This window comes from Lissotriton helveticus, chromosome 6, assembly GCF_964261635.1.
Source record: "Lissotriton helveticus chromosome 6, aLisHel1.1, whole genome shotgun sequence".
Lineage (NCBI taxonomy): Eukaryota > Metazoa > Chordata > Amphibia > Caudata > Salamandridae > Lissotriton > Lissotriton helveticus.
Genome location: NC_136067.1, coordinates 718240554 through 718256048, shown reverse-complemented (window position 1 = coordinate 718256048; position 15495 = coordinate 718240554). Strand labels below are relative to the sequence as shown.

At 45.1% G+C, this 15495-nt stretch overlaps 1 protein-coding gene across 4 annotated transcripts in view; it reads right to left on the bottom strand.

Annotated features, from left to right (window-relative positions):
• USP45 (ubiquitin specific peptidase 45) overlaps positions 1-15495 on the bottom strand; it is a 1947146-nt gene that overhangs the window by 434889 nt on the left and 1496762 nt on the right. For 3 of the 4 annotated variants that reach the window (XM_078648210.1, XM_078648209.1, XM_078648211.1), the window contains one exon: positions 9806-9949. In XM_078648210.1, the coding sequence (XP_078504336.1) occupies positions 9806-9949 (144 nt within the window). The remainder of the gene's footprint in view (positions 1-9805; positions 9950-15495) is intronic. The other variant, XM_078648212.1, reaches the window with a different exon arrangement.

The following is a 15495-nucleotide window of genomic DNA, read 5'->3' as shown; positions in this document are numbered from 1 at the left end:
CCAACCTTTGGGGTTCAAACTGGATATGTTAAAGGACGAATTTAGCATTAGAGTTCGCAACTCCCTGATCAAAAATGTTGTAGTATCACCCCAACCTGAATATTCTTCCAAATCAGGGAAGGAAGGGTATTTAATTTTTTAGAAGTAGCCAATCCAAAGCATGTTGTCTGTGAAAGGGTAGAATTCAAAAACAACATATGATTTGGGATGAGACATGCACGGTGCAAAGCCTCAGCGCTTTGTACCTGCCAACTTTTAGAACCCCAAACAGATTTAAGGTCAACTGTTTCCTTCCACAACTCGTAGCCTCCAACAGCTAACTGGTCTAGAAAGGACTTCGAGTACAATAACTTAGTATCGGTAAGTCTAACCTTGGACATGGATTTTTCTGTTATTTTAAAATAAAATGATGTGGGATTAGACTGATTAAAATCAGTAAAATAAGTGTACTTTTTCAAAAAGGAACGGCCTTGTATAGGAGCCGGACAATGTTCCCATTGTGTATAATTCACAGTGTTCCTCCTGGAATTAGTTTTATGTAGGTAGTGGTTGCCAAAATGTTGGAAACAAAATAAATCACCATAATTAGCAGATTCTAAATACAAATCTTCAGCATCAAAAGCAGCATAATATTTCAAATCAGAAAACAACGCCTCTACGGACTGAACATCCTAATCATCAGAACGTATGTTTTGTTTAACTACATACCCCTTGTTAACTCTAAGCACATTACGGACATTTATAACCTCAGTGGGGCCATGGATTTGAAATTTAACAGCATCCCATACTATCCCATCCAGGACAGGCCTAGCAGTGATGTTAACAAAAGCCAAGTCTCTCTTCAATCTGTGTGCAGTATGTGACGAGGAATGGGGTGCCAATATTCCATTTAGATGTCAAATGCATGCTCTCTCTTCGACATAGTGTCCATTGACGATCCGGAAAAAATAAAACACAAAACCAATTGAAATAAAAAAGGTAAATCGAAAAAAGCGCCACCCAAATATATGTCCAAGGGGGAATCAATTTAAAAAAAAAAATAATAATCTTGTATAGACTGCAATCTGTGAGGGCTTCCCTGATGTGTGTGAAACAGTGTCAAATGAAAATCTGGATTCTGTGGCCAAACGAGTTTGCAAATCAGGCATCGATAAGTCAGTTGGATAAGAGTAACCAGTTTCAGCAAGTTGAGTACCGGGCAATGTACTCAATAAAGGACTAGAAATTGCAGGCATCTCGATGGCCACCTCCGGCTCAGGATTAGAAGCAGTGGCCAATACAGAATTTCTCACCATCGAAGGACAGGAGACCGCCGGTGTCATACTAAGAAGAATCGGCCACTCTGTGTATCTTGACATTGTCAATGGAGATATACCTGTTTTCCTTACGACCTGGATGTGGTGGTAAAATAACTGTTCTTGTGCCCTTCACACCAAGCACAGGAACTGGAGCTCGGTAAGAGGGACCAAATTCTTTCTTGTTTTCGATCTTCTCCCGAACCAATTCTCCGACTTGGGGTAGCCAGCCAACTACCGGGATCTGCAACGCATCATCCGAAGAGGAGGGCAAATGTTCCTTTGCAAGACTGTCTCTTGTCTTTTGTAGAGTCTGTAAGACATTGCAATGTTCATCTACGTCAAAGGAGGCAGCAACAGCCACCGAGTCCAGACCGTCAAGGTCCGGTACATACATCTTGATACCAAAGAGCATTTCGTATGTGGTCCGCCCACCCAGAGACCTTCTTGGGAGATTATTAAGAGCACGCTGCGCACCATTGAGATGGGCCAGCCATTTCCTGCCAGTGCCTATAACTCGAGCTGTCAATGATTGCTTTAAGTCACGGTTCATTCGTTCCACTACACTGTCGCCCTCAGGCCTGTATGGAGACGAAAACTTGACTTGGACCCCCAAGGAAGCCATGGCATCCTTATACGCCTTAGAGGCGAAAGCAGGACCCTGATCCGAATGGAAGGTACCACAGGCAAAAATCCCTACAAAGGCACGCAAATCCCTTATGACAGTCCGTGAATCAGCGCTGCGGTGAGGCCACATTCATACAAAGCGTGTGCATGAATCAACTGCGACTAAGACGTACTTATATGCAGTATCAGAAGAAAACTGGACCGCGGTGATCCAAATAAACACAACCTAGTGGTTTATTAGAAATGAACAACTGTGTTTGGGGCGGACGCGCAGCAGTTGAAGGCTTAATCTGCTGGCAAATGTCACATTGAAGGACATAATCGCGTGTCTGTTTGTACAGTCCCCGCCACCAAAAACGCTGTTGCAATTGGGACACAGTGGCAGAAACGCCCGCATGCGCAGACGCAACACCTTCATGGGCCGCTGTGATCAATGTATTTCTGCGATCCGAGTTGGGAATCAATCTCTCCCCAACGTCAGGTATTTTCACATAAGGAACCTTATCGGGACTGAAGTGGTATGAGTACTTCGAAGGGAACCCCTTAGGATATTTACATACCTTCTCAGTCGCAGCAACAGCTGCCAAGATATCATCATCAATCTTACTTTAGGACCGTGTAACTGCTGCAACTAAATATGTCGAATCTGCTGATTTCGCTGCTTCATCAGCAAGCGAGTTGCCAACAGCGTGGACTCCAACGCGCTGATGACCAAGAGTATGAGTTACAAACACGAGTGGCAACTGCTCTTTAAGCTCAGCCACTCGGACCCAGATCATTTTATGTTTTATTGTGCTACCCTTGGAATCACGAAAATCATTCTGAATCCAAAAGAACAAGTTTTCATTGTAAGACTGGACACAGTAGTAAGAATCACTTACAATAAGAGTTATCACACTAGGATCAGCGTACTCCAATGCAAGCATCAGAGCACGAAGCTCCGCTAATTGTGCGGTGCAGTCCCCTAGAGTCTGCGTGTGCACGACTCTGGACTTGAACTCATCGTTCACCATGGCACCTACCACAATGGCGCATGCGGAAACGTAGGCGTGTTTAGAACCTGCGCAACATGCGCCGAACCACCAGTGTATATGATGCAATGGAAATCCTCCAAAGCTGCAGGATGAACGAATTCATATTGCAAAAACTCTTGCGACCGCAAGGAGGCATCAAAAATAAATGTGACATCCGGAGATGTCAATGATGCTGCCCATTGTATCCACCGAGGGTGCAAAGCTTTAGAATTAGGTACAATGGCTTTCGTAACTGCCTCTAAAGCAGGACACGGGGTAACAACCAACATGCGTTTTCCCTGTGACAGAGCACGTTCTCACTATCTGTGGCATATCTCGCTGATAAAGCGGCGACTTTCTTCTTTTGAAACTGGGGTCACTTCGGTGTAGAATCGTCCTGCTTGCCTTTACCGTCTTTCGGGCGGGGCGGGGCTGGTCGCGTCCCTGCTGGCCACCCCGACCCCTGCCGCCTCCTCCACCACCGGTCGATGAGGCCGACGAGTCCTGAAAAGAACGAGGAGAGCGTTGGTCAGAAACCTGAAATCGATCAGGTGATTTTATCGTCGCGCGGTTGGGCAAGTCATAAACACGTTCTGGGGGCACAGGCAATGGAGACGCAGGACGAGACTCCTGTTTCTGTTGTTGTTGTTTTCCCTGTTTTTGTTTTTTCAGCCAACTTTGTTTTTTGGTCTTGGGCTGTTTGTCAGTTTCTGACTTCTGCCCTTGGGGTTGTTTTTTCTCTTTAGCAGAAAAAGGCTTGAGACCCCTACTATTGCGGCCCACGGTTTTATAAGCCGCCACAATAATCCTTGCCAACTGTTGGGGTTTCTCAACGTCGGGAATCGCCTGCAAAGCATTGGCTACCTGAAAGTTCACCGCATCCCCCTTGACATTAGCAAGTATGAGATCGTAAACCACATCAAAGGAGCCACACAGCCGCATACCCAATTCAACAGCAGCCTCAGGTCCGTGCTCATCCTGAACACCCTTAAGGACCGTTGGCAAAACAGTCATAGACGGAGTGCCATAACACCTCGCATAGACTGCCGCAAATGTTCTACCCCATGTCTCACAGTCACCAATTGCTGGGGTCAAGTCTTTTGGCATGCTAATTGTCAGAATCCTGTGTTTCTCACCAGGAGTCGTGTTAGGAAATACCACTTGCAGCTGGTCAAACTTTTCGGCAAGCCAGAAAGGAAAATCATCCCTATCCTGGGGGGCTTGCCCATCACAGCGTTGACCATTACGGGACTGAGCTTCATGCCGCCCTGTCCAGCAGGAAGTGCCGCACCTCCTGGAGCCCAGCCCAGGAGATTGCGGGTTATGTATTGCACTAACGACCTAATCACGCTAATTGCGACTACATGAAGTCGTCTTAACTCAACCACGGTACATGCCCCGTGTTGAGGATGAGATGTAAATCCAGCCAAAACAGCCAAAACAGGCCAATTTGCGCCGGGAATGGACAAAGCACCTAACCTCGGAGCTGTGAAAGAGTGGGGTAGGGCGCCATCAAACCAAAAGCGGTGCTGCCAAGCATCAATAGGAACTTCCTGTGCCCTATACGGAGTATATTCCAGTGGCACAGCCGTGGCAGTGTACGTCTCGAACACACCAGAATTTGCGTTCACAGCTGGGAAGGTCACCCATGAGTAAAAAATGTCGTAAGGGTAAGCCACCTCGGCACTCACCACGATAATCACGGCCATGCCATCCACGGGAACATTATAAGTCTGCAAATGATTGCGCACCGCAATGCGACTATGTTGCGGAATGTTCACCGCGGCCATAGCGACACAGAAAGAAAGAGGTACAGAGTAAACTTTGTAGCACAACTGGGTAGTAATTCAAGGAAACCGTTTAGAAAGATTCAAGCTTGAAAAGATCTATGTAAATATAGGTAGGTTTGTCCGACACCACCGTTAACCGGAAAAAATAGTGAAGGTGCTAAGGACTGAAAGTTGCACTACTCAAGTGTCATGTAAGACCACCAACGATTGGGCGCCATGTCGCAGGGATTCCGTTCTCCTACAGAACTGTGCATAGAGACTTGGAACCTCAGTAAGTTAGGGTGTGCCAAAACTCACCTTAGTACCCAAAATCCCCTACCAGACTAGCTACAGTGTCTCATTGGTTATTACAAACTCCCAATGTTTAGACAAACCAGAACATGGACTTAGTACACCTCAGGTAACGTGGAACACATGAACACTCTTTCGTTATACAATCATTTCCGTCCAGAACAAGGAGTAAATGAGGACGCGTGCACATTTGAAATGTTTATTTTCTAATGCAGTGTTCTCAAACGCAGTACATTAGCTAATACAAGCAAACATATTATAAGGAACAAAGTAATCAGCATAGCTACTAGTCCATAGAATACAAAAGGTGAAAGCATGGTAAAATGCTAAAGCGAAGAAGGTTAAACAACACCTAATTCTCACTCTCCCTAGCTAATATATTATATTATATCTAAGAAGGTCTCTTTGGGTTTCAGCAGGGCGGGCCCATACCTCAGATTCTAGTGGTAAGGGATCACATCATCTTCCACCTGCTCTCTGCATGCGAAGCACCATCAAGTGTGTGTGTATGCTCTGTGCAAAGCAATATAAAACGCGCCTAAAGCCAGAATTTGGCCGCAGCTGCATGTATGTTATGTCTAGGAAGATGCGAAGATCAGACCTCATAACGACTACTGTGTTGCGATATCCTTGAAGGTTTCAGCACTCACTGTACAGACACAACTCACCAAGCAAAGCTGCTATCAGAACAATAACATATTATTCTTGTGTGAAGCAAAACATTATACTAGGCTCAAAGCTAAAGTAACAATTATGTGTCGTGTGCAGAAGCAGCAGAAAGGTAAAAAGGCGTTTAAACTCCTAATAAGCTCATGCTAACTTAAGACAGTGTGAAGGCAAAGCACATCTATATGATAATCCTAAGGTAAAGTGCTTCCAGAAGGATATTCTCCTTTTTGGGAAAAATAGGGAGGAGCATGATAAAGTTTTGACAGATGTGTTGAGCACGTTAGAGGGCAAGGGACTTACTGTAGAAGATGCTAAGTGTAAATTTGCGGTCCATTCTTTGACATATTTAGGTCATGTTTTCTGCAGTAAGGGAGTTACTACCAAGCCAAAGCTTGTAGAAGCTGTCTAGAATGCTCCACATCCCACCAACAAGGACGAACTTAGATCCTTCTTAAGGCTTGTGGAATTTTATGCTAAATTTGTGAATGGGTTCTCCACCAGGATCTTCAATATTAGACAACTACTTAAAAACAAAAAACAAGTTTGTGTGGACGGATGATTGTGAAGCTGAGTTTACTGATATTAAAACAGCACTTACTAAAGCTCCTATACTAAAAAGTTTTGATCCAGCTTTGGATTACTTGGTTACTGTGGACGCCAGCAATAAAGGATTGGAAGGTGTTCTATCACAAATAGGTAATGATGGGAAGGAATCTATAATTGCTTATGCCTCATGTGCTTTGTCTCCCACAGTTACTGAGAAAGAAACTTTAGCTTGTGTTTGGGCGTTAGAGCACTTCCGATCTTTTATTTGGGGAAAAGCATGTGTTATCCGCAGTGATCACAAACCGTTAGTAAAGTTGCTTACAACTCAAGGACTGTACAACGCATCAGCTAGAATTGCAAGATTGTCTATGCATTTACAAAACTTCATCTATCCTGTAATGTATGTTCCTGGGAAAAGTAACGTTTTGGCAGATTTTTTTTCATGAATGCCTATACTTAAACAAGAGTGTGGCAAGGATGAGTGGGAGGATTTTCACATTGCGTTTATCCATGACCAGGGTGCTCCCAGCTTCCAAGAAGAAGTATGGATAAAAGAATACTCTGCTTATACGGTGCTTCAACAAAGTATTATGGTTATTGAACAAGGTTGGCCTCAGAATAGCTGTGTTGATAAAACTCTCAAAGATTTTTGGGAAATTAGGAATTAACTTTCTGTAAATCGTGACATGGCCTTCAGGGGAACTAGAGTTATTCCTTTTACAGCTTTAAGAAAGGAAGTTATCCAAATGTGTCATGAAGGACATTTGGGAATTGTGAAGACCAAACAGAGAATTTAAAAATGGTTTTGGTGGCCTGGTTTAGATTTGTGTGCAGAAAGGTTTGTATGAGATTGCTTATGGTGTGCTAACGCTAACAAGTCTCTTAGAACGCTTAAACCATATATGTGTGAAGCTATCATTCCCAAAGAACCTTGGCATACAGTGGCAGTAGATATCATGGATCACATTGGTTCTCCTTCCAAGTTTATAATCTCTATGATTGATATTTATTCAAGATGGCTGGTAATTAAAGTCGTGGATGAAGTTAATTCAGAAGAAGTCTTGAAGTTCATTGACTATACCTTCGCTAGTGAAGGTTTGCCGGTTCAGATAATGGCGTGCATTTTTTGTCTAATGTAGTAAGAGATTACTTCAAGAAAGTAGGTGTTAGACATAAGACTACTTCCCTTTATAATCCCAGCGGGAACAGAATGGTGTAAAGATTTAATAGGGGTCTTAAGGCTGCTATTCAGATGGCCATCAAGAACAATGTGAGCTGGGAAATACAAGTCATTAAGCTGTTTGGACTTACAGAACCACTGTTCATGAAGCGTTAAGTGTTTCTCCTTTCGAGATTGTGAGAGGTAGTAATGCCAGGACTAAGTGCAATCCTGAGTGTCTTCTTAGCAGTAATGAGTGCAACATTTCTATGAGTATTGTAAGAGAAAGGATTGTGGAGAAACACAGGAAATACAAGGACGCTTTTGATCACAAAATAGGCTTGATTACTCCTACCATTCATAAGGGGATTTGGGTAAAGTTAAACTTCCTTGGTTGGTTAAGAAAGGGTTGAGTCTGTTTTCTGAACCATTACAAGTTGTGGATGTTCTTCATAATGCTGTTCGTCTTAGTGATGGCAAAGTGAGTAATCTCAAGAGAATTGCGATTTTTTTTTTTTAAACATACTTTTATTTGAAGGTTGCAATACAGTACATCGCTGGGCTTAGCATCCCACATAGCCTTGTCGTAACGATGCGAAGCACATTCCTTGCGATAGCGATGACAATATATTTAACCATTATCTACTGCATCTACCACATCTTATTATGTATACATACCCAGTATCATTCCTGCTTTCATTTTTACATTAAGGAAAGACATCCCCCCAGACCATATTCAATTGTTATACAGCTTTGACAGGATACATCTGGGAATAAGGGACCATACCCGGACTATACTGCACCAACATGTGACATAGTACGAAATTTTAAAGAACAAAACATATCAACTCCCCCCCCCCACCCTCCCTCCCCCTTAGGCTCAGCAGGGAAGAAAGTATGCAATCGTATACATAGTCCAGTTCAGTATGTTGCCTTTTAGTTATATACATACATTTGTATGGCGGCCTCCAGCAACACCCTATTTTATTCCACAGGGCCCCAGCACCTCCCCTTTTCTGCACATCCTATGCTCCATTAGATCACACTCTAATTACAATACTCCAGTATGTCTATAGCGCCAAGCGCCTCTATCAACATATTCCATTCCATAGATATAGGCGTTTTACGTAATCCACGCTGTTCCTCCCTTTTCAATTCCGCCCCTTCAGCTCTGATCCATCGCATTAATTTTTCATACCAATCTTTCAATGCCAGCGGTCTAGTAGCTTCATGTGGCATCAGAGTACCCTCCCTAAAGAGATCACCCACTGTGGTGATACCACTTCTTCCCATAGTCTTATTCTCCGCATATTAATCCTGACATCTTGACTTTAATACTGAGGTCATGAACACTTGTCTCTAGTCTTAAAAGTTCATGTTACCGGAAAAGAATCATTTACTACAATACCATAACCCATTTAGTGTGCATTACAAAACCCCTTTCGAAATATGATGTTCATTTTACCATTTTTATTCACAAGAAAAACTATGTAATTTCACCCAAATACAAATAAGGGCATCCTTTTTTGTTTTGTTTCATTAATCGTTACAAAATGCGCTTCAAAGAAATGTCATAAAGCAGATTGCCATTTATAAACAATCTCTTTTGAAAAAAAAAAGGAAAGCTTTCAAACGGAGATAGGAGTAAATAATATTCTTACCGGATCCTAGCCAAATGGCTGCAAGGAAAGTAATGTCCGTATTTTACTGCAAGATTGAGTTTAAGGTCTTTAAAAACAGAATTTGGAAAAATGAAAGGCTGCTTTGGGTGAGCTTCATGGGGCCAGTATGAGGCCAGCGTGGCGAGCCGCCATCAGGTAGGGCTCTGGTGAGTAGCCGCGCGCGAGGCCTGTGCCCGAGGGCACCGATCCTCCGCTCTGAGACGGGAGGCGCGCGCTCTCTGGGGAGCCCGCGTTAGTCTCAGAGCTCCTGCCGCGCGCACTGCCAACTGAGCCACCACATGGCCCGATGCAGGCCGGACTGCTCTCCCGCGGTGGGGGCTGGGGTACAACCTGTCACGTTCTGTACGGTGCAAACACAATCAAATCTGAGAGTCGCAGAATGGCAGTATGTGCATTAGATAATTAACTAGATTAAAAAAGACATTTCGAGCCGTATGCTTTTTCACTGGCACAGGAAGAAAGACACTCGTTTTCGAACTCGAGAGCGCCATGTCTGAAACTGCTGACTTGCTCGTAAAAATATAGGTGAGTATAATACATTGCCCATACATTTTCTCTTTGAAGAGTCATACACCACAAATTACATTTTAAATCTAATTTGAAGCATATGCGGTCTGGTCCCCATTTTAATTTTGATGTCATTTCCAAAAACATTATTTAAAAACTACTACGCACCACGAACAGAAGATAGACATAACGGATATAACAGGAAAAAAAGCATCCCCTTTCTTACCTTGTCTCTCGTTAATGACCGTTTCCTGGATATCTTTGCTTGTTGATTGTTCAAGGTGACAGCGTTGCAGGTGTATGAGGGCAGTTCTTCTTCTTGTGACGTCTTACATTTATTTGTCCTTCCCTGGGGTACAGGTTTTGACACCTTATTAATAAAAAGTAGGAACACATTTGTCTTCAGATTTTCTGCTCCCAATCCATCCACACACGTTTCTAGTTTAGCTTTCAATTCAGCACCGCTGTCAAGCAGGCCGAACACTTCCTGGACACATACATGGACTTCCATCGTGAGGTGGAAGGAAGACTCATGCGAAACTTTGCTACTCAGATTTCTCGATGTCCAACCCCCCATACATGCACACCGGGCAGCACAAAACTTTAATGGACGAAAGGGTGGATACTTATCGAGTATCCCAGCTAATGGTCCATACGAACAAAAGCACAGGCCCTGTAGCAGCCGGGAGGCTTGGGAGGAGTTAGGGATGATGTACTTCTATCTGATGTTTTGGTCTCACCCTGCGTTTATATACCTGTCATAACACATCAGATACTGTTGTGATGCACGATTTATTTGCAAATCATTAGAAAGGTTATTTAAAAAAAAAACACAGGACTTATATCTCTTCCCAGGTTCAACTCTTACACTGTCTGTGAGTGTACATCCCGTTGTCACCACTGAATTACTTAGAAAAACAGACATTTGTGGCTGATGCTTATTTGGTGCGCACAGACACACAGGAGGGTTATTGTAACAACACAAATTACATACCACTGGGACTAGAATACCGAGAATCCAAAGCCCAATAAGGCTGTTTGAATGGACAGAGTAGACAAATCGTCTCAAACCTTTTACAATAGATGCCTCCCGATACAGTGGCATATATTTCCACCATGGCAGTGAAACTAAATGCTGACCAATAACAGATTATTTACAACAATTGTATTATTAAACAGACACTCACATATTATTTACAACAATCGATAAGTCACATTTGTTTGCACACTTCACAGGAGGAAATCATTGTGTACTGCCTTACATATCACATATTCCAAATGGGTTACACATGTAAACATTTTTTCTTATGGTCACTAGGCCTCTTCAATGTCATTTTACAGACATTTAACCTCTTTCCTCCTTTAAAACAAAGAAACATGAACAAATGTATAGGCATAAAGTATATATGCAGATGTGCAGAAAGAGTAAGATGCTATATGTTACCATTGCACAGGAAGGGCTTTGCCTCTTGTGAGTCATGTCCCCTTCACAATAAACAATGGTAATAAAGGGCATAGTTCACTATGTTCATCTGCAAATATGCCCTTAATTATAGTACATGTTTGGCTGCTTTTACTGCACAAAACGTAGTGGTATAAAAAAAAACTATTTAACAGTAATCTGTGGAAATACTGGACCGTATTATACGATTATCCCACATATAAACCAAGGTCTGTAGAAAGTTAAACGTTCAGTTCTATTACGGATATAGTTTATTGACTGATGTCTAAATGACGTCCAAGAGTTAGCAAGAGTAGAGTTTCTTTGGTGTTACTGTTGGAAAAATTTAGTTTTTAACAACAGTCTCCAACTGCTACTGTCCAAAATGCTGTATGTATTCTGCTTCTCACTGTCAAGCAGCCCTGAAACTCGACTACTGCAGCATGCGCATATCCCTAAACTGAACACTACAATATGTTTACTGGCGAGAAACAGAAAAAGCAATCACACGAGGTCAGTAGCAATCGCCTGCTTAGGCATGGACATTGATTGTATAGCTGTGAATAGCAGGCAGAGTGTGACCGAGGATAACACCTGAACGGGGTTTAACACATGAAATGTGCATATGAGGTCATACCTTTTTTGTTCCATTTTGTATTATCTTGATAACGTAACTTTAGTGTCAATGCTATCCAGGATCCTAGTGAAATTTTGATCTCTGGCCAGATTACTGGTCCTAGCCTGCCTGGCCATCTCATAGAATGTGTTACTCTGACTCTTACCAATTTCTCCTTTAGCATTTTATAATATAATATATGCAAGGTAATTTGATACACATGCAACCTACTCTGTAGTGTTGAGCAAATTGTGTTTTAAAAGGTTCTTGTACACAGTCTTTGGGTTTAGGCTTCATATATTACCAAATACCACAAAGGAAGATCTACCATGCAGAATGCAGGTGTATGAAGGGTTAACAAAGTGCTTCGGAATTTTGCCTATTAGGTAAAAGGTGGTACTATGTGGTGAGTGCATACACGTTGTCTGATTCAAGACCATTATGTCTAGATGCTCTATGTGCGCTGATAAAGTGTAGTCAGTAGTATAAATATTCAAGAGTTTTCTGTATATTGGAGAGTGAATCTCAGATAGATGAGGCGGGCAGGTTCAGGAGGAGTAGTCTTGCTAGTACTTCTGGTAATGAGAGTTGAATCCGCCTACAAAAGCAGTAAACAATCATCAAGATGCTGTTAAGTTTTAGGGTCTCAAGAGAAGATTAGAAGGTCTGGTACGATTTAGGTGGTCTTTGATGTGGGTGATTTCTAGCATATGAGAGACGTTTCCTGCTACATATTAGTGAGATTTTTACAGAGCACCCCAAATGAATGTGAAATCCTGGTTCGCTCACAGTTAATCAGTTAACCCACCTCGGAGTATGCTGTGGCTGTTACAGAAATTGAAGTAAGAAAATCTTTGATGAGGGTTGGACCATTCTGAATGCGCACATTTAGGGCTGGTATTCCATAGCGCTGGTTCACAGCCAAACTAGCTTGACTGTGGAGGAACAGAAGCATTGCATTATTGGGCGTACACAGTCACAGCGCTGTACAAATGGCTAAGTGACTAATAATATCCCCTTGATTGAAGGTCTTTTAATCCAAAAAATGGGAACAAGTATAAGTAACAAAGATCAGTACACATAGGTATGCTGAGAAAGCCAAACCAGCCCTCGGATAGAATTGAACTTCAAACGAGTAAGGTGGGGGTGCTGGAATGCAATGGAAATAAAATATGCTCCAGTTTCATAGGCAAAGTCCTGCAAACAGCAATAGAACAAATTCATGTATAGATTTATGATAAAGAAATACCAGTTTGTACATAAAAATCATATATTATATTTAGGGCTCCCGGTTTTATTGTATTTATTTCTTTCAAATTTTCGTCTGTATTTATCCATATTTATTTTTCGTCAAGTTTATCTGTATTTATCCATATTTATTATGCGTTTTGTGAAGAAAAAAAAATCTGAAACTGGTATATTTCCACATTTATTTAAAAAATAAATATGCAATCATGCTTGAATGCCTGCCAGGTTTCAGTGATATGAACACCTGAAGCATTTAATGAAATACTACCCAGACTGTCTAAACTCATTTTAAGTAAGCAAGAATGCATATCCCTGTCACATAATCAGTATGAGTTACAAGAAAAATACATATAATGCCACATTTTGTTTGTATATGGCGAGACCAAGGAGAAAACTAATAGAACATAAATTCAATCATACGAGTATGGAATACCCGTTTTGCGGTTACTGATTTGCCTGCCATGCTTGATGGAGCTCAGGCGCATTGTTATCACTGTTCTGTGCCTGCACGCTGTGTGGTCCAGAAAGACCGAGAGGTCATCAGTGGAAGCCCTTTAAAGTCCAGAAAAGAGTGCTTATAGTGTTATTCCTAGCTGGCACACATGGAGCTGTAATTTGGGCCAAAATTCGGTTGGCAGTAGCGAAGGATTGTGCTGTGGACTTGGTTATACATGTATGAGTGCTTCCAACCCCCTTGGTTGCATCCCCCTTTGGGGCACTCCTTTTAAATCCAATCCGGATTTTAAATAATTCGAATGCAATTTGTGTAATTTTTGTTTCATCAATTTGATTCAATTACTTTCATTTCTTGGTTATTTTCATCCAATTCAACATATTATATGTTAATTCTTCTTAACATTTACTGTCTCTGATGCACTCCAATGCATTTCAAGCTAAGTTGCTCTTCATCAGGGAGTAATATCTATAAATTAACCAATGATGCATCATGTTACTAAAACTTAATACTGGGGCGTGGCCGAGACAGCGATGTGACCTGACGTGTCTCGAGCGAGCTCCGTCGCCCCGCTGCACTACTCAGCCTGTTACAGCGTAGTTCTTGGGGGGCATCCGCTCCTGGGGACCCCCCGTGCTATCCTGACCCTGCTGGTGCTCTTTCTAGCGGCGATCCACGGCTGCAAGCGCGCCCGCGGCCCCTGTTCCAAGCTCCGGGGCTCCCGGGCTCAACTATTGGCCGCCATCTTTTAACAGGATCCTCTGCCGAGCCGCCTGACCTGCCCGCCAAGAGAGGGATCACTGCTGCGGACTGGGTGAGGCTCTTCATCGCTCCTCTACCTCCGGCGGCTGCACTCCATCGGCGGACCGCGACTGCGAGCACGCCCGAGGCCCCTGCCCCGAGCTCCGGGGCTCCCGTGCTCGACTGTTGGCCGCCATCTTTGAGCCGGGCCCTCTGCCGCGCCGCCTGACCTGCCTGCCAGCCACGAGAGGGACCGCTGCAGCGGGCTGAGTGAGGCGCCACATCGCTGCTACCCCTCCGGCGGCTGCACCACGTCGGCGGAGCCCGGTTGACGTCGGCGGAGCCGTGCCGGAGCTGCTGGGGTTGGGCGATCGCCGGCGGGACACACCATCAGCGGCCTGGGTACTGCATCTACGCGAGCCCCCGGCTTTGGAGGCGACGACGGGCCCCCGACCGGAGGGGTCGCTGAAGATCCCCCTGCCCGCGAGCCTGGACCGCGACTCCCCCGCCCACCGCTGGACGCCCTGGTGTACCGAGGTGAGACGCCCCCCCTCCCCTGCCGCCTCTCTGCGGGGGCCCGGCGCCTGCGGGGCCTGCCTACTGACCGACCCGCCATTTTGCCCTTCTGGTGGGGGGCAGCTTCCCGCGCTTTGGCGGCCGCTGCTTGAGCACTCCCTGCAGCCTGGGGCGCGCGGGCGGAGACCTGGGGAGTGGCCCTGAAGCTGCGTGTGGGTCAGTCTGGTACCCTGGGGGCCCGAACTTTGTTGGACACATCCCCTGGCCGCCCTGCCACCCCAGCCCAGAAGATCCGACTGAGCGCCGGCGAGGACACTAGGGGCTCCCGCCTTCTGCCCCCCCTGGCCCTGGGCTCTTCGCTGCTGGACGACTTGGGGGGACTCTCCTGGACACGGCCACCTGGACGTCGCGCTGGGGGTGGATCCTAGCCCCGGCGGGACCACGAGACTGTGCTGGGCCGCGGCCCTTCGGGGGCCCTCCGCTTGTGGGATCTCCACCCGACCTGCCGTGGAGCACCCGTGACCGTCACCTCCTTGACGCCTCCCCGGCCTGCGCGCCACCTTGTCCTCCGGGCTGAGCCTCATCACGGCCCGGATCTCTGCTAGACAATAATTGCTTACACGCGCCCCGTGTCCTGTCGGGGAACACACCGCCGACCCCAGCCCTGGGGTCTTGTGCTACTGACCGTGGAACCCGGGCTTGCTCACCGAGGCGCCAGCACACCCCCCCCTGCACTACCCCACGCCGCCGACCAGGAGTTGTACACAGCGGCAGACGCAGGCCCCCGCTGCCCTTCAACGCCCTGAGTGGACCATGACCCGCGGCAAGGGGAACAGACCGGACCCCCCATCCACGACGACCAGGAGGGCGTCGGTGGCCTCCATGTGGGGCAAGGCGGGC